General features: G+C 39.6%; 1 protein-coding gene across 1 annotated transcript in view; it reads left to right on the top strand.

Moving 5' to 3' along the window:
- PGM2L1 (phosphoglucomutase 2 like 1) overlaps positions 1-26,141 on the top strand; it is a 74,746-nt gene that overhangs the window by 12,983 nt on the left and 35,622 nt on the right. The window contains exon 2 of the mRNA XM_003129639.5: positions 23,698-23,865. Within this exon, the coding sequence (XP_003129687.1) occupies positions 23,698-23,865 (168 nt within the window). The remainder of the gene's footprint in view (positions 1-23,697; positions 23,866-26,141) is intronic.

Genomic DNA, 26,141 nt, shown 5'->3' with positions numbered 1-26,141 from the left:
AGCCTTTTAAAAGACTGTTATAAAAGCCACTGAGAATTTCAAGCATCTTTCAAGTATTGCATTTTTAACATTAAAATATGTTTTCCAGGAGTTCCCATCATGGCTCAGCGGAAATGAATCTAACTAGCTTCCATGAGGACGCAGGTTCAAAACCTGGCCTTGCTCAGTGGGTTAAGGATCTGGCTTTGCTGTGAGCTGTGGTTGTAGATCGAAGATGCGGCTTGGATCTGGCATTGCCGTAACTGTGGCGTAGGCCAGTGGCTACAGCTCAGTTTCTACCCCTAGCCTGGGAACCTCCAGAATGCCGCAGGTGTGGCCCTAAAAGACAAAAAGAAAAAAAGTTACATTTTCCGTATGTTTAAAAAAAGGAAATGAAAACCAGGAGTTCCTCTTGTAGCTCAGTGGGTTAAGAACCTGACTAATACCCAAGAGGATGCCACAAGCTGTGGCATAGGTCACAGATGTGGCTCGGATCCTGCGTGGCTATGGCTGTGGCATAGGCCAGCAGCTGCAGCTCCAATTCGACCCCTAGCCTGGGGACTTCATATGCTACAGATGTGGCCCTGAAAAGAAAAAAAAAAAAATTTAAAGAAAGGGAAATGAAGGCCATCGTTTGTCATTAATTCATACTTTATAAGGTAAAACTTTCTGCATTTGGATTTATCCATGTTTCCTCTGCTCCAGTATCAGTTTTAGGCAGAGCTTTTCTATATACTTTGTTTAAAAGTCAGGCTTATTTGAGTATAATTTACATTACGTAATTGACAGTAAATTTCATCCTTTTAAGTGTTTGATTTAATGAGTTTTGACAAATGCAAATAGTAGCATAACCAACATTACTCTCAAGATTATAGCTTCTCTATCCTGCAGAAAGTTCCCTCATGCCCTTTTGTAGTGAATCTGCTTGTCCTAGCCCCTGGCAACTCCTGATCTAATTTATGTCCAGTAGTTGTTTTTAATTGGGATATAATTCACATAACATAAAACTGTAAAATTCACCACTTTAAAGTGTATAATTCAACAAGTTTTAGTATATTCAGAAAAATTGTGCAATCACCACTAATTCCAGAACATTTGATCACCTTAAAAAGAAATCTGTACCTACTCATAGTCGGTTCTTATTGCTCCTTTCTCCCAACTCTGAGTCTGCTTTCTTTCTCTATAGGTTTACCTATTCTAGATCTACCACATAAATGGAACCACACCATATATGGCCTTTTAGGTTCCTCTTCTTTCACCTTGGCATGTTTTCAAGGTTCGGTTATGCTGTAGCATGAATTCATCCCTTCTGATTGGTGTCTTTCACTTAGTGATGTGCATTTAAGTTTCCTCCATGTCTTTCCATGGCTCAATAGCTCATTTCTTTTTATCACTGTGTAATAGTCCATTGTCTGGAGGTAACATAGCATTTAACAATTTAAAAAATTTTGTGATATGGTGAATTACACTGATTTTTGAATATTGATCCAGTTGATATGCCTTAGATAAATACCACTTGGTCATGATGTATTATTCTTTTTATGCATTTTGTTTAGGATCTTTTTGTAAATCTGATAGATATTCATATTAAGATTTTGCTGGTCTTGTAAAAAGAGTTGAAGCATTCCCTGCTCTGTTTTCTGAAAGAGTTTTATATAATTGATATTATTTATTCTTTAAATGTTTGATATAAAATCCCACTCAAACCATCTGGGCCTTAAATTTTCTTCATGGAAAGGTTTTTGAGAACAAATGCAATTTCTTTAATAGATACAGGGCTTTGGGGATTTTGTTCCATTAGTTTCAATATTGAAAAATTAACTTTTTTTTTTTTTTGTCTTTTTGCCATTTCTTGGGCTGCTCCCACGGCATATGGAGGTTCCCAGGCTAGGGGTCCAATCGGAGCTGTAGCCGCCGGCCTACACCAGAGCCACAGCAACGCAGGATCCGAGCCGAGTCTGCGACCTACACCACAGCTCACGGCAACACCGGATCCTTAACCCACTAAGCAAGGCAGGGATCGAACCCGCAACTTCATGGTTCCTAGTCGGATCCGTTAACCACTGAGCCACGATGGGAACTCCGAAAAATTAACTTTTCACAGTCTTTTTAGAGTTAATATTATACCGCATCTTGTAAATTCTTGTAACAGTCTTGGCCCATGTTGTATCATCAGTTCTACCTCCGCCCTTTATATCATTTGTATCACTTTTTAAAACAGTGTTATAATTTTGCTTTAATAAATCCTATACATTTTAAATATATTAAGAAGAAAAAGTCTTTTTATATTTATCCAGTTATCTACCATTTCCAGTGCTCTTCTTTCTTTCCTAAAAATTCAAATTTCCAAATGGTATCACCCCCTTCAACCTGAAGTTTTCCTTTAGCATTTGTTGTAATACAAATCCACCGCAATGAATTCTCTTAGTTTTCTTTATAAATATGTTAGATTTCTTGGTATTATAAGTATCTATGAGACTGTTAAATTTATTTTTATTCTCTTTCTCTATGTATTTCAGAATAATTTCTGTTGATTTGTCTTCTAGTTCATGGATCCTCTCCTCTGTCATCTCCATTCTGCTTTAAAGACTTTTCAGTGAATTTTTAATCTCATGTATTACATTTTTCTATTCTAAAATTTCCATCTGGTTCTTTTGTATAGTTTTTGTTTCTTTTCTGAGATGTCTTATCTTTTCCTCCATTGCACGTACTTTTTTCTTTAAGTCACTGATAATATCTGTGTTAAACTCCTTGTCTGCTAATTCTAATATCTGAATATCTTAGAGTTGGTCACCAATGACTATCTGTGCTCTTGAGAGTGGGTTGCATTTCTCTGGTTCTTCATTTGCCTGGTAATTGTGGATTGCATCATGCACATTATGAATGGAATGGTATACTGTAGAGAGTCTGGAATCTTACTTCTCAGGAGAGTGTTTGATTTGTGTGTTTCAGCATGTAATGAACTTGGTTGAATTCAAACTGCAGTCTGTCTCTTGGGAGGCCGCTTAAAGCTCAGCTTGTTCCTTTATCCTTAGCTGAATCTGTCCCACACAGGAGTCAGCCAGAGACTTGGGGTAGTTTATGCACAGAATGTAGGGTTGTATAACTCTCTCTGTTCCAGACATATACTCCAGTGGCTATGGTTGCCCTAAATTATGTGCCCTAGTTCTTTAGGGCACAAGGACTGTGGGATTTTCATTGGTGTTTAAGTCACTGCACAGGGTTCTGACTACTGTCTGCTCTCAAAAGCCATAGAAATAGGAAACAGCCCATGCTGGTTCCTTCTCCCAAGTGTTAACTCCCTTTTGGAATCAAATCTGCATTAGTTCACTCTCAGGACCTTCTGGTCTTTGTGGATTTTGGTTTTACTTCTTTGTTTTTGATTTGGTCTAGAGTTTAAAGTTGTTATCTGTGGTAAGGCCATGTATGGTTGGAGTTTACTTGGCTGTGCAGGAAATAGATGGTACATGATATTGTTTAAAATTATTGCTACTGTTTGCTGGTATAGAAGAACGCAGTTGACTTTTGTATATTGACTTTGTACCCAGCAACTCTACTATATTCATAACATTAATTCCAAAAAATATTTACTCTATTAGATTTTTTTCATGTGCTCCATCATTTCATCTGCAAATTATGTGACTTTTGTTTCTTTTTCCATTCTTTTTGTCTCCTTTTCTTGCTTTACATGTTTAATTAGGACTATAGATTGTTCTTTCCCCTCCTCTTCCTCATTCTGCTCCTCCGTATAGCTGGCCATTATCACATTCAGGAAATTCCTTTCTTTTCCTTGTGTGTCAGAAGTTAAAAGTTTGGACACTTTTACTGATAGGTATCTTAGGTTGAGTTCCCTAGAAGCAATGGTAGGAGTTTATCTGCAAATGATTTGTAAAAGGCGTGCTCTCAGGAGAGACATGTGAGTGATGGAATCCGGAGAGGGAACGGAAAGAACTAAGCAATGATAGAGTTTCAGGTGAAGTTTAATTTCAACTTGATTCCTTGCACGACAGAGTTATACGTGGCACTGAGCGGTCATTCGCTGTTGGCTGTGGGGAGAGGTGTGTATAACCCTCAGGCCCTCTGCAGAGGCTGCCTCTGATCGTCCCAAGGTGGTTCTCCAGAGAAGGCTGAACATGTGAACTCAGCAGTAGTACCTATAGCAGCTGGCGATGGACACAACTCTCCAGCTTAGAGGATCTCTGGAGGAGCTTAATGGTATCTTAGCACACACATCCTGAGTTTGTATGTGTTCCTGGTTTGCTAAAACTTTATCATAAGTAATGTTTAATCTTGTCAGGTATTTTCTCAGCATCTGTTGAGATTGTCAATTATCTTTTTAAACTGTAAATATTCTGGATAACCTTGACTGATTTTCAGATATTACACCCACCTTATATTCTGGTATAAACTCATCTTTGTCATGATTTATTATTCTTTTTATATATTTTTTTGGATTTGGTTTGATAAATTTTATGATTTTTGCACCTCTGTTCATTAGTGAGCTCGGACTGTGTTTTTTCTTTCTTTCTTTTTTTTTTTTTTTTTTTGTCTTTTTGCTATTTCTTTGGGCCGCTCCCGCGGCATATGGAGGTTCCCAGGCTAGGGGTCGAATCGGAGCTATAGCCACCGGCCTCCGCCAGAGCCACAGCAACGCAGGATCCGAGCCGTGTCTGCAACCTACACCACAGCTCACGGCAACGCCGGATCATTAACGCACTGAGCAAGGGCAGGGACCGAACCCGCAACCTCTTGGTTCCTAGCCGGGTTCGTTAACCACTGTGCCACGACGGGAACTCCTGTTTTTTCTTTCTGATTCTATCTTTGGTTGTTTTATCAGGGGTAAGCTAGTCACAGAAAAGAGTTGATGGGTGTACTCTCCCTTTTTTTTTCCTTTTTTTGCTTTTTAGGGCTGCTGTCATGGCACATGAAGTTCCCAGGCTAGGGGTTGAATCACAGCTACAGCCAGCAGCCTACACTACAGCCACAGCAACACGGGATCCAAGCCACATCTGTGACCTACACCACAGCTCACAGCAATACCAGATCCCCAACCCACCAAGTGAGGCCAGGGATCGAACCTGCATCCTTGTGGATACTAGTCGATTCGTTTTCACTTCACCACAACAGAAACTCCCAGTATACCCTATTTTCATCTTCTCTGGAAAAGTTCTTCTAAAATTTGAATGTTTTCTTTCTTTCTTTTTTTTTAACTCAGTGAATTTTGTTATATTTATAGTTAGAACCATCATCAATTTTACATTTCCGTCCCAAACCCCCAGCCCATCCCTCCCCACCAAACCTGTCTCCTTTGGTAACCATAAGTTTTTTGAAGTCTGTGAGTCAGTTTCTGTTCTGCAGAGAAGTCTATTGTATCCTTTTTTTAGATTCCACATGTAAGTGATAGCATATGATGTCTGTGTCTCACTGTCTAACTTCACTTAAAAGGATACTTTCTAGGTCCATCCATGTTACGGCAAACGCCATTATTTCATTCCTTTTCATGGCTGAGTTATATTTCATTGTGTATATGTACCACATTTTCTTGATCCACCCGTCTATCAGTGGAGGAGCATTTAGGTTGCTTCCATGTCTTGGGTATTGTGAATAGTGCTGCAGTGAACATTGGGGTACATGTGTCTTTTCCAGTCATGGCTTTCTCTGGATAGATGCCCAGGACTGGGATTGCTGAATCAAATGGTAATTCTATTTTTAATTTTTTGAGGAACTGTTTTCCATAGTGGTTGCATCAATTTACTTTCCCACCAACAGTGTAAGAGGGTTCCCTTTTCTCCACACCTTTCCAGCATTTATTGTTTGTAGGCTTTTTGATGATGGCCATTCTGGCTTTGTAAGGTGGTACCTCGTAGTAGTTTTGATTTGCGTTTCTCTAATAATGAGGATGTTGAACATCTTTCCATGTGTTTTTTGGACATCTGTATGTCTTTTGAGAATTGTCTGTTTAGATCTTCTGCTGATTTTTTGATGGGGTTGTTTTTTTTTTTGGTATTGAGCTTCAGGAGGTGTTTATAAATTTTGGAGATTAATCCCTTGTCAGTCTCTTTGGAGATTAATCCTTTGTCAGTCTATTTTGCAAATATTTTCTCCCATTCTGTGGGTTGTCTTCATCTTCTTTAGGGTTTCCTTTGCTATGCAAAAACCTTTAAGTTTAAATAGGTCCCATGTGTTTATTTTTGTTTTTTGATTGTGATTGCTCTAGGAGGCGGATCTGAGAGGACACTGCTGTGGTTTATGTCAGAGAGTGTTCAGCCTATGTTTTCCTCTAGGAGTTTTATAATATCTGGTCTTATATTTAGGTCTTTAATCCATTTTGAGTTTATTTTTGTGTATGGTGTTAGAGAGTGTTCTAATTTCATTCTTTCATATGTAGCTGTCCAGTTTTCCCAGCACCACTTATTGAAGGGACCGTCTTTTCTCCACTGTATTTCTTGCCTCCTTTGTCATATATTAATTGACCATAGGTGCACATGTTTAATTCTGAGCTTTCTATCCTGCCCACTGATCTATATTTCTGTTTCTGTGCCAGTAACATACTGTTTTGATGACTGTAGCTTTGCAGTATAGTCTGAAGTCAGGGAGCCTGATTCCTCCAGCTCCATTTTTCTTTCTCAGGATGGCTTTGGCTATTTTGTGTTTCCAAACAAACTTTAAAATATTTGTTTAATTGTCTTTGGTAATTTGATAGGGATTGCATTGAATCTGTAGATTGCCTTTGGTAGTATTGTCATTTTGACAATTTGATTCTTCCAATCCAAGAGCATGGTGTATCTTTGCATCTATTTGTGTCTTCTTTGATATGTTTTGCATCAGTGTCTTATAGTTTTTAGAGTGCAAGTCTTTTGTCTCTTTAGGTAGGTTTATTCCTAGGTATTTTATTCTTTCTGATGCGATGGTAAATGGGATTGTTTCCCTCATTTCTCTGTCTAATCTTTCATTGTTAGTATACAAATGCAATCGATTTCTGTGTATTAATTTGTGTCCTGCAACTTTACCAAATTCATTGATGAGCTCTAACAGTTTTCTGGTAGTGTCTTTAGGATTTTCTAGGTATAGTATCATGTTAACTGCAAACAGTGATAGTTTTACTTTATCCTTTCCAATTTGGATTCCTTTTATTTCTTTCTTTCTGATTGCTGTGGTTAGGACTTCCTAAACTATGTCAATAGTAGTGGTGAGAGCAGACATCCGTGTCTTGTTCCTGATCTTAACAGGAATTCTTTCAGTTTTCACCATTGAGAATGATCTTAGCTGTGGGTTTGTCATATATGGCCTTTATTATGTTAAGGTAGGTTCTCTCTCTGCCCACTTTCTGAGGATTTTTACCAGAAATGGGTGTTGGATTTTGTCAAAAGCTTTTTCTGTATCTATTAAGAGGATCATATGGTTTTTATTCTTCAGTGTGTTGATGTGGTATGTTGAAAAATCTGCAAATATCCCTGGGATAAATCCCACTTGATCATGGTGTACAATCCTTTTAATGTATTGTGGGATTCAGTTTGCTAGTATTTTGTTGAGGATTTTCACATCTGTATTCATTAATGATATTGGCCTGTAATTTTCTTTTTTTGTGGTATCTTTGTCTGGTTTTGGTATCAGAGTGATGTGGCCTCATAGAATGAGTTTGGGAGTGTTCCTTCCTCTGCAGTTCTTTGGAATATTTTCAGAAGGATAGGTATTAACTCTTCTCTAAATTTTTTTTTTTTTTTTTTTTTTGTCTTTTTGCCATTTTCTTGGGCCGCTCCCACGGCATATGGAGGTTCCCAGGCTAGGGGTCAAATCAGAGCCATAGCCACTGGGCCTATGCCAGAGCCACAGCAACTCGGGATGTGAGCCACATCTGCGACCTACACCACAGCTCACGGCAACACCAGATCCTTAACCCACTGAGCAAGGCCAGGGACTGAACCCACAGCCTCATGGGTCCTAGTCGGATTCGTTAACCACTGCGCCACGATGGGAACGCCTCTTCTCTAAATTTTTGATAGACTTTTCCTGTGAAGCTATCTTGTCTTGGACTTTTGTTTTTTGGCAGTTTTTAAATCCCAGTTTCAATGTTAGTACTTGTGATTAGTCTGTTCATCTTTTTTATTTCCTCTTGGTTTAGTCTTGGAAAATTGTACTTTTCTAAGAATTTGTCTGTTTTTTCTAGGTTTTCTGTTGTATTGACATGTAGTTTCTTGTGGTAGTCTCTTATGATCCTTTGTATTTCTGTGATGTCCGTTGTAACTTCTCCTTTTTCATTTTGAATCTTATTGATTTGAGTCCTGTCTTTTTATTCTTGATGAGTCTGGCTAAGGGTTTATCAATTTTGTTGATCTTTTCAAAGAACGAGCTTTTACTTTCATTGATCTTTTCTATGATTTTCTTTGTTTGTATTTCATTTATGTCTGCTCTGATATTTATGATTTCTTTCCTTCTGCTTACTTAGGTTTTGTCTGTTCTCTCTCTGGTTCCTTTAAGTGTAGCGTTGGGTTGTTTATTGACTTTTTCTTGTTTCCTGAGGTAGGCTTGTTTTGCCATAAACTTCTCTCTTAGAACTGCTTTTCCTGCATCCCATATGTTGTAGATTGTCCTGTCTTTGTTATCATTTGCCTCTAGGTATTTTTTAATTTCCTCTTTGATTTCTTCAGTGATCCATTGGTTGTTTAGTATCATGTTGTTTAGTCTCCATGTGTTTGTGGTTTTTGCAGTTTTTTTCTTGTTGATTTCTAGTCATATAGTGTTGTGGTCAGAAAAGATGCTTGAGGAATTCCTGTTATGGCTCAGCAGAAATGAATCTGACTGGTGTCCGTTAGGATGCAGGTTCAATTCCTGGCCTTACTCAGTGGGTTAAGGATTCAGCGTTGCTGTGAGCTGTGGTGTAGGTCATTGACATGGCTCGGATCTGACATCGCTGTGGTTGTGGTGTAGGCCAGCAGCTATAGCTCTGGTTGAATGCCTAGCCTGGGAACCTCCATATGCCATATGCACAGGTTCGGCCCTAAAAAGACAAAAAAAGAAAGGCTGCTTGATATGATTTCAGTTTTTTTATATTTACTAAGGCTCTGATCTGTCCTAGAGAATGTTCCATGTACAGTTGAGAAGAATGTGTATTCTGCTGCTTTGGGATGGAATTTTCTGTAAATAACTGTTAAGTCCATCTGGTCTAATGCATCATTTAAGGCCTGTGTGTCCTTGTTGATTTTCTGTCTGGATGATCTGTCCACTGCAGTAAGTGGGGTGTTAAAGTCCCCCCCATTATGGTGTTGTCAATTTCTCCTTTTAAGGTTGTTAGCAGTTGCCTTACACATTGAGGTGATCCTATGTTGGGTGCATGTATAATTACAATTGTTCTATCTTCTTCTCGGATTGACCCTTTGATCATTATGTAATGTTCTCTGTCTATTACAGTAGTTTTTATTTCTAAGATCTTGAATCATCTTTTCTGTCATCAGTCTAAAGTGTTTTTTGTGGAGGTTGGGAATCTCCAGATCACTGAGCTGTTTCTCTCTCTCTTTTTTTTTTTTCCTTATGCCCTTATCTGAATCATAACTCTCCGCCTTTTCATTTTGTATAGATTTTTGGTGTGGTCTCCTTTTTTCAGACAGTAGGGTTGTAGCCTCTCTTGTTTCTGATGTCTGCTCCCCTTGTGGCTGAAGTTGGTACGGGGACTTGTTCCAGGCTTCCTGATGGGAGGGACTGGTGCCTGCCCGCTGGTAGGTGGAGCTGATTCTTATCCCTCTGGTGCGTGGGGCTGTGTCTGGTGTGATTAGAGGCAGCTGTGTGCCTGGGTGTCTTTGGGCAGCCTGTTTGCTAATGGGTGGGCCTGTGTTCCCACCCAGTTTGTTGTTTGGCCTGGGGCATCCCAGCCCTGAAGCCAGATTTTTCCATGATGTCCATCTCTGGAGGAGCACATGCTGATGATTATTCCCAAGACCTTTGCTTCCAACGTCCTTCCCCCACAACAAGCCACAGTCATCCCCTGTTTTCCCAGGAGATCCTCCAAGAACCACAGGCAGGTCTGACCCAGATTCCTATGGAGTCTCTGCTCTGCCCTGAGACGCAGTGCACGGGAAAGGCTGTGTGTGCCTTTCAGGAGTGGAGTCGTTTCCCCCAGTCCCATGGAGCTCCTGCACACAAGCTCCATGGCCCTCAAAGCCGGATGCTCTGGGGGCTCCTCCTCCCAGTGGCAGATCCCCAGGCCCGGATCAGGAGATACTCAGAACTCTCACTCCCGTGGTGAGCCTCTGTGATACAGTTACTTTCCAGTCTGTGGGCTGCCCACCTGGTGGGTATGGGGTTGCTTATAGTGTGTAATCGCCCCTCCTACTGTCTTGATGTGGCCTCTTCTTTGACTTCTGGAGTAAGATATCTTTTTTGATAGTTTGCCGTCTATTTTGTGAAAGCTTGTTCAGCACTTGGTTCTGGTTTTATGAGAGAAGGTGAGCTCCATTGCTTACTCTGCCCTCTTAATCCCTCAGAATGTTTTCTTTCTTGAATATGCTTTAGAACTTGCCGTTAAAGCTAACTGGGGCTAGGTCTTCCTTTGCAGGAGTATTTTATGATATGGCCTCATGTTTATAATTCTAATCAGGTTTTTCTTCCTGAACAAAATTGTCCAGTTTGTCTAAAATTTCAAATATATTGGTACAAAATTATTTTTAATATCCTCTTATTTTTTTAATAATCTATGGGATCCATAGCCCTGATCCATTATTCTTTCATGGTGTTATTTGTGTTTTCTCTTTCTTCTTTTTTTTTTGTCTTTTTGCTATTTCTTTGGCCGCTCCTGCAGCATATGGAGGTTCCAGGCTAGGGGTTGAATCGGAGCTGTAGCCACCGGCCTACGCCAGAGCCACAGCAACGTGGGATCTGAGCCGCGTCTGCAACCTACACCACAGGTCACAGCAACGCCGGATCGTTAACCCACTGAGCAAGGGCAGGGACCGAACCCGCAACCTCATGGTCCGAGTCGGATTCGTTAACCACTGCGCCACGATGGGAACTCCTGTTTTCTCTTTTTTCTTAATCTAAGAACCAATTTTTGGCTTTGTATTTATACTCAATTTATGTTTATTTTCTTGTTCATTAATTTATGGTCTTGCGGTTTGGGGGGTTTTTAATTGTTCCTTGTCAGTTTTATTATTTATTTCATTCTTTTTCCTCTTAGTTGTGGTAAGAACAAATAACTGAGACCTACCTCTTAACAGAATTTTTTTTCCTTTTTACAGCCACACCTGTGGTTTATGCAAGTTCCCAGGCTAGGCTTCGAATTGGATCTTCAGGCCCAGGCCATAGCCATGGTAACGCCAGATCCCAGCTGCTTCTGTTACCTGTGCCACAGCTTGTGGCAATGCCATATCGCTTATTTATTTTTATTTTTATTTAATGCTGAATCTTAAACCCACTGAGTGTGGCCAGATATTGAACCCACATCCTCCTGGAGACTGTGTCAGATTCTTAACCCACTGAGCCGCAATGGGAACTCCTTAACAAGTTTTTGAGATTCAAAGATGAATTTAGTACAGAATAAAGTTTTTTGTTTTGTTTGTTTGTTTTGTCTTTTTAGGGCCGCTCCTGTGGCATATGGTGGTTTCCAGGCTAGGGGTCTACATGGAGATGTAGCTGCTGGCCTTACACCACAGCCACAGCAATGCCAGATCTGAGCCGTGTCTGCGACCTACACCACAGCTCATGGCAACGCCAGAGCCTTAACCACTGAGCAAGGCCAGGGATCGAACCCCCAACCTCATGGATCCTAGTCAGATTAGTTTCTGCTGCTCCACGATAGGAACTCTTTTCATATTAACGAGTATTGTTAATCGTAGACACGGTGTTGTACAGCAAGTTCTAGAATTTATTTTGCGTAACTGAAACTTTACACCCTTCCAACAGCAACACCCCATTCCTCCCTCCCCCCACAGCTCCTAGAAACCCTCCTTCTACTTTGTTTCTATGCTCTTAACTAGCGTCGATACCTCACATAAGTGGAACATGAAGTATTTGTCCTTCTGAAGTGACTGGCTTATTTCACTTAGTGTAATGTCTTCTAGGTTTTTCCATAGTTTGTGTCATTCTTAAAATGCATATTTATGTCATTAACATTAAGCCTTTTCTAACATGTACACTTTTCTCCCTCTAAATGCTGCTTAGCTATACCCACACATTTTTCATATGTAGTATTTTCATTACCATTGATTCAAAATACTTCCTAATTTCTATCATTTCTTTTTGGACCCTTGTGTTATTTGGATGTTAAATCAATATCCTTATCTAACTCTCAGATAATGTAAGGATTTTAGAACACTCACTACATTCTCTTAAAAAAATCTTTTTTGCAATTACTTTTAAAGTATTTGAAGAAACATTGTAAATCAACTATACCTTAAAAATAAAAAAATATGGAGTTCCTGTGTGGCTTAGTGGTTAGCAAATCAGACTAGGAACCATGAGGTTGCGAGTTCGATCCCTGGCCTCACTCAGTGGGTTAAGGATCCAGCATTGCCGTGAGCTGTAGTGTAGGTCACAGACCCAGCTCGGATCCCACGTTGCTGTGGCTGTGGCGTAGGCCAGCAGCTAGAGTTCCAATTAGACCCCTAGCCTGGAACCTCCATATGCCATGGGTGTGGCCCTAGAAAAGGCAAAAAAAAAAAAAAAAAAAAAAAAGGCAAAAAAGAGATTATAATAAAGTTTTATTGAAATACAGTTGGTTTATAAGGTTGTGTTAATTTCTGCTGCATAACAAAGTGATTCTGTCATATATATACATATCCATTCTCAGATTTTATTCCCATATAGATTATCACAGAATGTTGGGTAGAGTTCTCTGCTCTGCAGCAGGTCATTCCACATACCTCAGTGTGCATATGCCAATGCAAAACCCCCGAGTCCATCCCCCCAATCTGTCCCCTTTAGTAACCGTAAGTTTTCAAAGTTTATGGGTCTGTTTCACCAGATCCTTAACCCACTGAGCGAGGTCAGGTACCAAACCCACATCCTCATGGATACTAGCCTGGTTTGTTTCCCCTGAGCCTCAATGGGAACTCATGCATATATCTTTTTGAATTGTAGTTTTGTCTGGATTTTTTCCCAGGAATGAAATTGCTGGATCATATGGTAGTTGTATATTTGGTTTTCTGAGGAACCTCCATACTGTTTTCCATAGTGGTTGTGCCAGTTTACATTCTCCCCAGCTGTGTAGTAGGGTTCCTTTTTCTCCACACCTTCTCCAGCACTTGTTGTTTATAGACTTTTTGATGATGGCCATTCTGATTGATGTGAGGTGTAGTTTTGATTTGCATTTCTCTAATAATTAACAGTGTTGAGCATCTTTTCATGTGCCTGTTGGCCATCTGTATGCCTTCTTTGGAGAAAGATCTATTTAGGTCTTTTGCCCATTTTTCAATTGGGCCGTTTGTTTTTGTGTTATTGTGTTGTATGAGCGGTTTATCTTGGGATTAATCCCTTGTCGATCGCATCATTGGTTCTTAGATTAAGAAAAAAGAGAAACAAAATAAATAACACCATGAAGAATAATGGGTCAGGGCTATGGATCCCATAGATTATTAAAAAAATAAGAGGATATTAAGAATAATTTTGTACCAATAAATTTGAAATTTTAGACAAAATGGACAAATTGTCATAAAAGATAAAGTGGCTTCCACCCGGCTTGCTTGCTCTTGAGATTCTTGCCCTTGGAACCAGGCCACGTTGAGTGAGTGCTGTAGCTATTCCAGATGAGAGCCCCAGCTAGCCCCGTCCTGGCCCTGCCCTTTCTAATTCATGACCCACAGAAGCTATGAGACAGAAACCATTATTGATTTAAGCCACTCAGTTTGGAGGGCTTTGTTACCCCTGCCATAGTAATTAATATATCCTCCCTTCCCAACCCTGCGCTTATAATTTTGAAAATTCTTAATAAAATTCCTTAGTGAAAAATGGTTTTTATTTTAATTTTTATTTCCTTGGTTACTAGAAGAGGCTCTCAGGGGAAGTAAGAGTTGGCAAGCTGGCTATAGCTGTCCTTTCCAACTTAATACCTCTGATGCTGACTTCATTCTCTCGCCCCGCAATTTGTTCCTCACCTTCTATCCTCCAATTCCTACTCATTTTTCAGGTCAGGTATTACTTCCTCCACTTAGCTTTCCGTGACTCTGTTCTCCGTCTTTCAGTCCGTCCTGGGTTAGAGACGTATCCTGGGTGCTCCTGTAGCGCCCAGAACTTGCTCCGTTTTAATACTTCCACATTCGATGTGCTCATTTCCCTTTTACTTACTGCCTTTATGCCTCAGCGGATCTCAGGCTTTGTGAGAGCAGAGACAGTATCTTCTTGTCCTACTAGTGCATAATGTGTGCTTAATAAGTAGATTTTTAAAATTTATTCAACAAATATTTATTGAGTGACTGTGGGTGCCAGATTCTATTCTTGGTATTGAAGTTACAGTGATAATTAAAACAAAGTAATGGGGGTTTTTTGGTCTTTTTTTAGGGCCAAACCTGCAACATATGGAGGCTCCCAGACTAGGGGTTGAATCGGAGCTGTAGCTGCCAGCCTACACCACAGCCACAGCAACAGGGGATCTGAGCTGCGTCTGCGACCTACACCACAGCTCATGGCAATGCTGGATCCTTAACTCAGTGAGCGAGGCCGGGAATCGAACCTGTGTCTTCATGGTTGCTAGTTGGTTTTGCTGACCACTGAGCCACGACAGGAACTCCAAAACAAGTAATATTTTTGAGTGATCACATGAAGTATATGTTTGTGATTTAATCTAGCTTCAAAGAAAAACACGAAATTATTTTTCCAAGTGCCTTTATCTTAAAAAAATATCCATTTAATTAGGAAATTCATTTCAACCAGGGTTCTTGTGTTTAATTGCATGATAACTTAGACCTGTTCTAGTATTTTCTTTCTCTAATATTTACATTTCCTGAAAGAACATGGCTGTTTTATCTGACTGACTCGTAGTCAGTCAACACATACGAAGCATCTTCTCTGTACAAGGCATAGGTTAGGTACTGTGAGAGACACCAAGTTATTTAAAAAATGGTCTCTTCTATTAACTGAAGGTACCCCCATTATGTAATTGGTTACTGCTTTTAAGGAAATTCCAACTATCACCTGTTAAGTTTTTTCCTTAAAAAAATAACTTGCTTTTATATGACATCACACTTAGGATTATAGGAAAAATACAGACTACCAAAAAAATATAGTTATTGCCCTCAAAATGTTTACAAAATAAGGACTTTGATGAATGTTTGTTTAATGTATAAATGGCAGGAAGACTGCTTGGATAGCTAGGAGAAGGAGTAATGCTAGGAGATGGAATTCAGTATATTGAAAAATTATTACATCAGAAATCAGAAAACCCAACCTAATTTTCCAACATTACCTACTGTGTTAGGATAGAGTCTAAGCTGCTCCAGCAAAGTCTATAGAATGTACTTGCCTAAAGCAGAGAGAAATAATTTCTCTCATAACATCAAGAGGTCAGTTGCAGTCTGGGGTTTGTCGGGTACCTATGCCATTCTCAAAATGTGACTTCCACTGTTGATCCAAGGTGGCTTCAGCTTATGGGAAGAGGGATGACTCAGGAGAGTGTATGCTTAATCCTTTTGAGGGAAAGCCCTGAAAAAGGAACATGTCATTCCCATTTTCATGCCCTTGGCCAGAATTTAGACGCACAGTCATACCTAGCTGTCAGGTAGACTGAAATAGAGCCCTGAGGTGGGCTTCTATGTATGTGCCCAACTCTAAGAGGGAGAAATATTGGGAGACATCTGGTAGTTGGGTGCTATTACCAATCTAGGATCCTCAGATTCCTGTCTGATTGTCAACCTCTTAAAACACCTTGGGAAATTTATATATGTGTCTGTTTATAATCTAGTTAAAATATAAGCTTGTTTTGCTTTTGATTGGAATTAGGAGTGCATATGGTAATACTCAAGATATGCTCAGGTTTTTTGCTTTGTTTTGGCTGTACCCATGGCACGTGGAAATTCTCAGGCCTGGGGTCAGACCCATGCCACAGCAATGACCCAAGCTGCTGCAGTGACAGTGCTAGGTCCTTAACCCACTGCACCACAAGAGAACTCCCAAGATATACTCAATTTTTAGCACTTGGCAGTTGTCCTTGGTTTTAAATTTTTTTAATAAATTGATGTATTTTATGGATAAAAACTTTCAATGTATGAATTTAATTGGAGAAAAAATTAAATAGAAAGGGATGAGGAATTGTTGACTCAATTCCAAAGTGAGTCTAACAATCAAAATGTTAGAGTTTGAAGGGATCTTTTCTTTCATCTTTTTTTTTTTTTTTAAAGCATATAAAGAAGCTAGAAACTTCAAGGAAATCTTTTCAGATTAAATTCCAATCCCCAGGAGTTCCTGTTGTGGCTCAGCAGGTTATGAACCTGACTAATAACCATGAGGATGCAGATTCCATCTTTGGCCTCGCTCAGTGGGTTAAGGATCCGCTTTGCCATGCGCTATGGTGTAGGTCACCAGCTACAACTCCGATTTTACCCCTAGCCTGGGGACTTCTATATGCCGTGGGTGCAGCCCTAAAAAAAAAAAAAAATCCGATCCCTAAATTGTACTGGTGAGCCTCAGAGAGAAATGACCCGTCCAAGGGCCACAGCTTATTGGATAGAAGAGCCTGAATAAAGAACTCAAGTCTTCTAAATCTTAATCTGTTAGAAAAACTAACAGCATTGTGAAGAGTAAGCCCAGCCAGGATACTACATAAGGCATGAGCCTATAAACATAAAGTGAATAAAGCAATTTCTTTCAAATCTACCACCTTATAAAGAGTTTTGAGGGGTATGCATGTATCATTTCTGAATACTAATTAAAAAGGGCCAGTTAACTGTGGTAGCGAATATTCCAAAATTTGTTGGAGTGTTTGTGAGGTAGAAGATAGAGGGGAATTTTTCTCTACGAATCATTTAGTCCATCTTGATGCTACATACTCCTGTAAGTCCGTGGAGTCCTCTCTGTAGTGGGTAGAGAAATAGAGAGGATTGTAAGGGGGGGAGGGAGTGTTTAATGGGCTAGGCCTGGAAATGGCACACATCTCTCTACTCAGATCCATTGACCAGAACTCTGTCACCTGATCTCAGCTAGTTCAATGGGAGCCTGGAAAATATATTCTCCCTGGGTGCCCAGGAGGAAGAATAGAACAGAACTCCTGGTTCTTACAGGTGAGGATACTGGAGTGAAATGACCTGTTCAGTCATAAAGCTCAATGCTATTGACTGAAGTCCTTTAATTTAATATACTCAGTCCCTCATGTGATCTCTTATTGTAAAGCTTGAAAAGATAATCTCAAAAGTTATCACACTCTGTGGAGTTCCCTTGTGGCACAGCAGGTTAAGGATCAAGCATTATCACTGCAGCAGCTTGGGTTGCTGCTGTGGTGCAGGTTTGATCCCTAGCCTGGGAACTTCTACATCCTGTGTGCACAGCCAAGAAAAGGAAAAAAAATGATCACACTCTACTTAGAATCTAAAGTCTAGAAGGAGGTCACGTGACTTGTTCCAGATTATCTCACTAACCAATAGCAGACTCAAGAGCAGGACTGAGCTTTCTAGCATCATAGTTCAGTGGTCTTTTCCTTACCCTGCAGTGACCTACTTGAGCTAAGATGGGTCTTCATTTGTCAAGAGAAGTATCTGTGTCAAATATCTAGAAAAAACAGCAAGTATTTTAAATGTTTTATTTTGACTTATATGAAAAATATTTTTTATTTAAACTTTAACAGAAATTTAAAATTATTGTATCATTGAGTGGTAAATTTCAGCTCAATGTATGTGCTTAGTTAGAACAAAATCCCCAAGTCTCATTTTTGATCAGAAAAATCAAATGTGATTTTTTTTATTCACTTAGTGATTATTATTCGTTTGATTAAGCCAGTTAAGTAATCTCATTTTATATGGTAGTCATTCAAGTTTTTTATCTAGCCAATTTAGTTTATGCTAATTTCTATAATTTTTTTTAAGATGAAGCAATTAAATTTAGAATTTTATAGCAAGAGCCTTTAAAAGGGGGAAATTACTGGTTTAACAAGAGTATATTTTGAATCCATCATGAAGCATCTGCTTTGGGAAGCGTGTTCCACTTTGGGACTCTAGGCTTGGCTCTTCAAGCTGGCTGACCCTCAAAAGTAAATGTCAGTTGCATTCACCCTTCAGACTTTCAGACTGCAGTTTCTTATTTTAATTTCTGTTTAGAAATAACTTAATTTTTTTCTCTGTAATTCATATAAAACTGGTATTTATCATTTAGACACGCTTATCAGCAACATTATACTCGATCCAAATTTAATTGGAATGTATTTACTTTTTAATTTTTTATTTTAGGGCTGTACGTTGGGCATATGGAAGTTCCCAGGCCAGCAACAGCTACAGCAACACAAGATCTGAGCAGCATCTGCAACCTATGCTGTAGCCTGTGGCTTGTGGCAACGCTGGATCTTTAAGCCACTGAGCAAGGCCAGGTATTGAACCTGCGTTCTCCTCACAGACACTATGTAGGGTTCTTCACCCACCAAGCTATGATGGAAACTCAGTAACATTTTTAAAACACTTTTTTTTTTTAACTGTTTGGCAATTTTAGATACATTTGAGTCACTAAAAAATCAGTTTAATTTATTGCTTCCTCTTCAGATGTTTAACAGTATAAGATGAGGTTGTTAGTATATATTCTTTTAGAAGTGTTCTAGTCTTCTAAACAATGAGATACCTATTTTAGATTGTTTTTGAGCTATTAGGTTTAATAATAGACTGTTAATAGAGTAGATTCAAATTTTATAAGAATTAGAAAAATACTAGGTTTGTAAAAAGAGTAGGAAAGAAGATTTGCAGGTGAATTCCTCATTGGCAAACTTGATTTGTTGTATATAATGATGATTAATTATTTTTATGTACTTTTATGCACATTTATATTACACATAAATAACACAGAAACCCCCTAATTATTAATAGAACAGGTTCAGAAAAGCTTAGGTGAGTCCAGATTTATCCCTCATAAGTGAATGCTAGTACTTTCATTTCATGGCAGGCAGAGTTGGTGTGATTTTGGTCTGGTGTGAGCTTTCTTCACAAAACTATGACAGTTTGTAAGAAGTTTGTCAGAAGAGGCACTTTTATTTTTTTATTTTTTATTTTTTGCTTTTTTAGGACGTACGGAGGTGTTTTTTGTTTTTTGTTTTTGCAGCATATGGAGGTTCCCAGGCTAGGGGTGGAATTGGAGCTGTAGCTGCCGGCCTACACCACAGCCATAGCAACAGGGGATCTGAGCTGCGTCTGCGACCTACACCACAGCTCATGGCAATGCCAGATTCCTGACCCTTTGAGTGAGGCCAGGGATCTAACCTGCATCTTCATGGATACTAGCTGGGTTCGTTTCCCCTGTGCCACTCAAGAACTCCAGGGGAGAGGCACTTCGGTATATTTAAAGTGTTTCCCTGGAAACAAACCTGACTAGTGTCCCTGAGGACAAGGGTTCAATCCCTGGTCCCGCTCAGTGGGTTAAGGATCCGGCATTGCCATGAATTGCAGTGTAAGTCGCGGATGCTGCTCAGCTCTGGCATTGCTGTTGCTGTGGTGCAGGCTGGCAGCTGCACCTCCAATTCAACCCCTAGCCTGGGAACTTCCATATGCTACAGGTACAGCCCTAATACATACGTACATATGTAACGTGTTCCCCCCCCCTTTTTTTTTTTTTGGTGAATCGAATTTTTCATGTTTTCTTTGAATTTGGGCCTGATGGACCTACAATATAGGAAGAAAAAAAAAAAACTCTACACAGTATTATGTAAGAAGACACTTTCTTTTCTTCATTTCAGCTATATAGAGCTGCAGTAATCCATATGATTAGAACCTAATGGAAAATTTTGGTATACAGGTAAAATTTGAGAATAATGCATGGCTTTAATTATGTGTTCTTTAGTTATTGATTTATACTTAACAACCAGCTTTATTCCTGATGAAGTACTAGTGGTCACTAAAATCTCTGGATTTTCTGCAGGATTAGTTTTTAGGGTACTGAAATTATTAGTATTCTGAAATATGCCAGTTAAGAGCAAATTTAGTTCAGATTGTATACATTTGCTTTCTAAATAATTCATTTTCATTTAATGTAGTGATCATTGTGTGTTTCTAAAAAGTATATAAATCAACTTTCCTGACAATTTTACAAGTTTTTTTTTAACAGTTAAACAAATTTTCTTTTTTGCTGATAAGTCTTCTCCTATCTCAAGTAATGAATGAATGCATGATCATGTTTCATTTAGAAATGCAACATTTAGGAAACAAACAGTAATTTGAGAAAACTCCAACATGTTTTATAGATTCAGCTTTCTGTGGGTAGGAAAAAGAGCAATTTGTGGGTAAAAGTTTTCATGTAGGAGTTCCTCTGTGGTGGGATCAACAGTGTCTTGGGAGCGCTGGGACTCAGGTTCGATTCCTGGCCTAGCACAATGGGTTAAGGATCTGGCATTGCCACAGCTGCAACTTAGGTTGCAAGTATGGCTTGGATCTATCCCTGGCCTGGGAACTCATATGCCACAAGGTGGCCAAAAAAGAAGTTTGCATGTAGATACGCAAGTAGTGGTTTTTCTCAGTCATCATGGAAGTCTACATAATTTTTACCATAAAATAAGTAATACATAAAATAACCCAGACTATCAATGCTATACAAAAAATTAAGTCCTGGAGTTCCCATCGTGGCACAGTGGAAGCGAATCCAACTAGTAACCATGAGGTTGTGGGTTCAGATCCCTGGCCTTGCTCAGTGGGTTAAAGATCTGGTGTTGCCATGAGCTGTGGTGTAGGTCGCAGACGCGGCTTGGATCCCACGTTGCTGTGGCTCTGGCGTAGGCCAGCAGCTGTAGCTCCGATTAGACCCCTAGCCTGGAATCCCCCATATGCCAATGGGTGTGGCCCTAAAAAGCAAAAAAAAAAATTAAGTCCTTTACTGCCTCAGAGTTTGCCCCTGATTTCTCCCATCAGAGGTCATCACTATTTTTAGTCTCATATTTGCATGGAGTATCTCCGGAATGATGTATAAGTATGCACATACCTCGTTTTATACAAACTTAAAACACTTTATATACTCTTGTGCTTTGCTTTGCTTTTCATTTAATGTATCTGAGTTCCTTGTGGAAATAGTATTTTTAAAATAATTTTGTAATTCTTTAGAATATTTGTATGTTATCTTTTATAAAAATCATGATCATTTGAAGATTAACAACGAAATACAAATGTAATCTCATCATCTGAATGAAAAAATGATGATAATCATGGCTACATAGATAACATTTTAGTTATATTTTTATTTTTTTGTCTTTTTAGGGCTGCACCCATGGCACATGGAGGTTTCTAGACTAGGGGTGTGATTGGAGCTGTAGCTGCTGGCCTACACCACAGCCACAGCGACACCAGATCCGAGCCACATCTGCGACCTACACCACAGCCCATGGCAACACCGGATCCTTAACCCACTGAGCAAGGCCAGGGATCAGACCTGCAACCTTATGGTTCCTAGTTGGATTCGTTTCTGCTGTGCCATAACGGGAACTCCCTTAGTTATATTTTTAAACGTTTGTAGCATCAACCTCTAATTTAATGTTTAGCTATGAAATATTAGGGAAATCTGAATTTAAAGTAGATTTCAAATGCCTGTCACTGTAATCACTTAGCTCTTTTTTTACCACAAAAATATTTGATGTCTAATGCTTATATCTAATGCATTATGATTTTTTTATCCATTTTTTTTCTTTTTCTCCAATTTACAGGCTTTTTCAGAACCAGGAATGGGATTAGTACTGGTTGTGCTGTATAACAGAGAATAAAATTTTTATGCCCTGATCTAGTACCTTGCAATTAATATTAGAAAGTGTACTCTTTAACCTAATAGCATTCATGTCTGGTGGGTCATTTTTATATTTATATAGCTGTAATAAAAAGGGATTTTTTTTGCTTTGTAGCTGGAGTTAATTATTATTAGAAGCATCATTAGCATGCCCTACATAATTATTTTGTTTATAATGAGGTGGTGTAGGCTTTAGAGCCAGCCCAACCTGGATTCGGCTCCTGGCTAGACCTCCAATATTGGCTCAGTGTTACTAGGCCCCTCTCTAAATCTTCATCTCTTCATCAATACAATGGTGGTAATACTACACTACTACAAGGAACAGACTGCAGTGAACATTCTTGCATGAATGAATCCTGTTGTTCATGTGAAGGGATTGCTGTGGAAAGAGAAATCTCTGGACCAGAAGGCAAATGTAGTTTAAATGTTGATAGATGCTACAAAATCAGCAGTAGAAAAAAAAAAATTGTATTGGGGAAATAACTATTAAAAAAAAATAATAAAAGTGGGATCAAAAAAAATACTATCCCAGTTTCAGTGTAACTAACTGTATGACACTGCTTTGTACCTCTATATACTAAAGTTTTTCTTTTTTTTTTTTTTTTTTTTTTTTTTGTCTTTTTGCTATTTCTTTGGGCTGCTCCTGCGGCACATGGAGGCCCCCAGGCTCGGGGTCGAATCGGAGCTGTAGCCGCCAGCCTACGCCAGAGCCACAGCAACGCGGGATCCGAGCCGCGTCTGCAACCTACACCACAGCTCACGGCAATGCCGGATCGTTAACCCACTGAGCAAGGGCAGGGATCGAACCCGCAACCTCATGGTTCCCAGTCAGATTCGTTAACCACCGCGCCACGACGGGAACTCCTCAGTTTTTTTTTGTTCTTAGGACTATTTTTTATTTCTAGAGAGGCATAGGGAAGTTCCCAGGCTAGGAGTTGAATCAGAGCTACAGCTGCTGGCCTATACCATGGCCACAGCAACTCGGGATCCAAGCTGAGTCTTTGACCTACACCACAGCCACCGCAACACCGGATCCCCTACCCACTGAGTGAGGCCAGGGATCAAACCTGTGTCCTCCTAGATACTAGTCAGATTCGTTTCCGCTGAGCCATGATGGGAACTCCTTAAGTTTTATTCTTATTATAATTGCCTTTCTATTCAAAACTTGCTATTCACTTGTGAAGCACTGGTTTCAGCTATAAGCATCCTGAGCTTTATAAAAATAAGTTAAAGTTATGTGTTAATGAAATACAGAATCCTAAAATTAAAATGTTGAGATGTCTTGCTTCATAAGCCAAGTTTGGACTGAATTTTCATCTTTATTCTTAACCAAGTCCACATTTAATACTTAAGACCTTTTATGGTCAACTTTTACTGTGGATAAATGGGTTTCTGTGACTTTAAAGAACAGTAAAGCTTATCTAGTCATTTTGAAGTTCAGATGTTCAGGAACTATTTGATAGGCAGATTTTGATGGCATTTATCCAGTAGCTTCTATATTTCTTTTTAAACTTGGCATAGACTTAAGTGATGTCATTTTTGACTAAGAGGTTTAGTTTAGATCTGTAACTCTTAAATTTGTCAATTTGTTTAAAGAATTCTTGGATATGTTATTTAAAAATTATGACAGAGATATGTAAATCACCCTCAATAGTCTGGCCTCTTTGGGGACTCAATAAATGGCAAGTGTTTTTTATATATATATTAACATTAATAAGTAGCACTGTGTAATTTATAGTGAATGTAGAACTTTGTAATGTAAGAATACTACTTATTGGCTCCTCAGAAGGCCTTCATATTGGGACCGTACTTATGATCCTGAGTACGTCTTAATCTTCTTTTTTATAGAATCCCAAAACAAAAGAGCAAATCGAAAATCTGTTACGGAATGGGATGAACAAGGAGCTGCGAGATAGACTTTGTTGCCGAATGACTTTTGGAACTGCAGGACTTCGTTCTGCGATGGGAGCAGGATTTTGTTATATCAATGACCTTACAGTAATACAGTCAACACAGGTAAGTATTGTAAAGTATTATATGTGTACTTCTTCATATTTGTTTTTGTCTTTTTAGTGCCACACCCACGGCATATGGAAGTTCCCAGGTTAGGGGGTGAATCAGAGCTGCAGCTGCTGTCCTACACCACAGCCACAGCAACATGAGATCAGAGCCACAACTGCAACCCACTGAGTGAGGCCAGGAATCGAACCCTCATCCTCATGGATACTAGTTGGGTTCATTAACCATGGAGCCACAATGGGAACTCCTATATATGTACTTTTTATCACTCTGGTTTTTTGGCTTTATAAATTAAATTTTTCCTTATTAAAAAAAAAAACAGAAAACAAGAAAAAACTTTATCCAGGAAGGTACTCTCTTGCAAATTAAAAAATGTAGAATAAATTCTGACCTTTGGACTTAAACAAGACTTATCTTAGAGGTCATTTTTTGCTTTTTTTTTTTTTTTTTTTTTAGTTGCTGCGTCTGTGGCACGTGAAGGTTCCTGGGCCAGGGATTGAATCCTAGCTGCTGCAGCAGCCCACACCACAGCTGCACGCGATGCCAGATCTTTTAACCCAAACCTCTGCAGTTGGATTCTTAACCCATTGCGCCAAACTCCTCACTTATGTATCTTTTTTTTTTTTTTTTTTTTTTTTTGTCTTTTTGCCTTTTTCTAGGGCTGCTTCCCATGGCATGTGGAGGTTCCCAGGCTAGGGGTCTAATCGGAGCGGTAGCCACCGGCCTACACCAGAGCTGTGTCTGCAACCTACACCACAGCTCATGGCAATGCCGGATTCTTAACCCACTGAGCAAGGCTGGGGATCGAACCTGCAACCTCATGGTACCTAGTAGGATTCGTTAACCACTGAGCCACGACGGGAACTCCTCATGTATCTTTAAGGTCACTGATTGGCTTTTTGATTAAGAGTTATTTTGATTGCCATCATTAACTTCTTTTTTTTGGCTGCCCAGTGGCCTATGGAGTTCCTGGGCCAGGGATCAGATCCAAGCCACAGTTGTGATCTGTGTAGCAGTTGCTTTGGCAACACCAGAGCCTTTTAACCCGCTGTGCGGGGCTGGGGGTCGAACCTATGTTCTGGTGCTTCAGAGACTCTGCGCATCCCATTGCACCACAGCAGCAGGAACTCCGTCAGTCATCATTACCTTCCTGACAGTGCTGCTGCGCATTTGAAGCCAGGACATGGATATTGACATTTCCATTAACATGAAGAAGCAACTTAGATAGAAAAAGGTGATTTCTCATGTTGGCATATGACCATTGATAAAAAGTTAACCAAAGTACTTGGAAAATTTGGTTGAAAATATTTCCCTTAAACATGGTTTTCTGTATCATTTGAGAGTTAAGACGGTGTTGATAGGATGCCATTTGTTTCATTTCTCCCCATTATTATGCAACTTACTCTAGAAACAAATTATTATTTCATCCTTGTTGTTTTAAGGAACTCAACTTTTGAAGCCAAAATGCATTAAGCATGTACTAAAAATAGTTCTGGACTAAAGAATTGCTTAGTAGATACAGTTCGAATCAATACTGCCAAATAAATCATTTTTAGCCTTGTTTTGAGGGAACTCTCTAAAGCCCAGGGCCAATGCAGGGGATGGGAAGAGGGGATGACGAGGTGACTAAGTCAGTAGGGTAGCTGCTGCCTCCGGCCCTCCCCCCTTTCTTTTCCTGGTCCAGGAGTGCTTCAGTTCAGTCTTTTTTAGAGGCTGGGTTTTCTCATAAGCTTTCAGGATACCTGAAGATTCCTTGATTTTACAAAGAAGGGTGAAGGAGGTATTTGAAAATCAGTTTCTGTAGAAGTGGAAATATTTACAGGAGTTGAGATTCCATTGTGTGAAGTGGAAAAGCCAGATGGAATCTGGTTCTTAATACTCAGCCCTTTTCAAAATCTAGGTATAGAAAGTTCCTTTTGTGGCTCAGTGATAATGAACCCGACTATTACCCATGAGGATCCAGGTTTGATCCCTGGCCTCACTCAGTGGGTAAAGGATCTGGCATTGCCATGAGCTGTGGTATAGGTCACAGATGTGGCTTGGATCTGGCATTGCTGTGGCTGTGGCGTAGACCAGCAGCTACAGCTCCAATTCAACCCCTAGCCTAGGAACTTACATGTGCTGCAGGTGCAGCCCTAAAAAAAAAAAAAAAAAAAAAAAAAAAAATGGGAGTTCCCGTTGTGGCACAGCGGTTACCAAATCTGAGTAGGAACCATGAGGTTGTGGGTTCGATCCCTGGCCGTGCTCAGTGGGTTAAGGATCTGGTGTTGCTG

The sequence above is a fragment of the Sus scrofa genome, chromosome 9 (genome assembly GCF_000003025.6).
Source record: "Sus scrofa isolate TJ Tabasco breed Duroc chromosome 9, Sscrofa11.1, whole genome shotgun sequence".
Taxonomy (NCBI): Eukaryota; Metazoa; Chordata; class Mammalia; order Artiodactyla; family Suidae; genus Sus; species Sus scrofa.
Note: the sequence above shows the minus strand (reverse complement) of the source record. Positions and strands in the feature narration are given on the sequence as shown.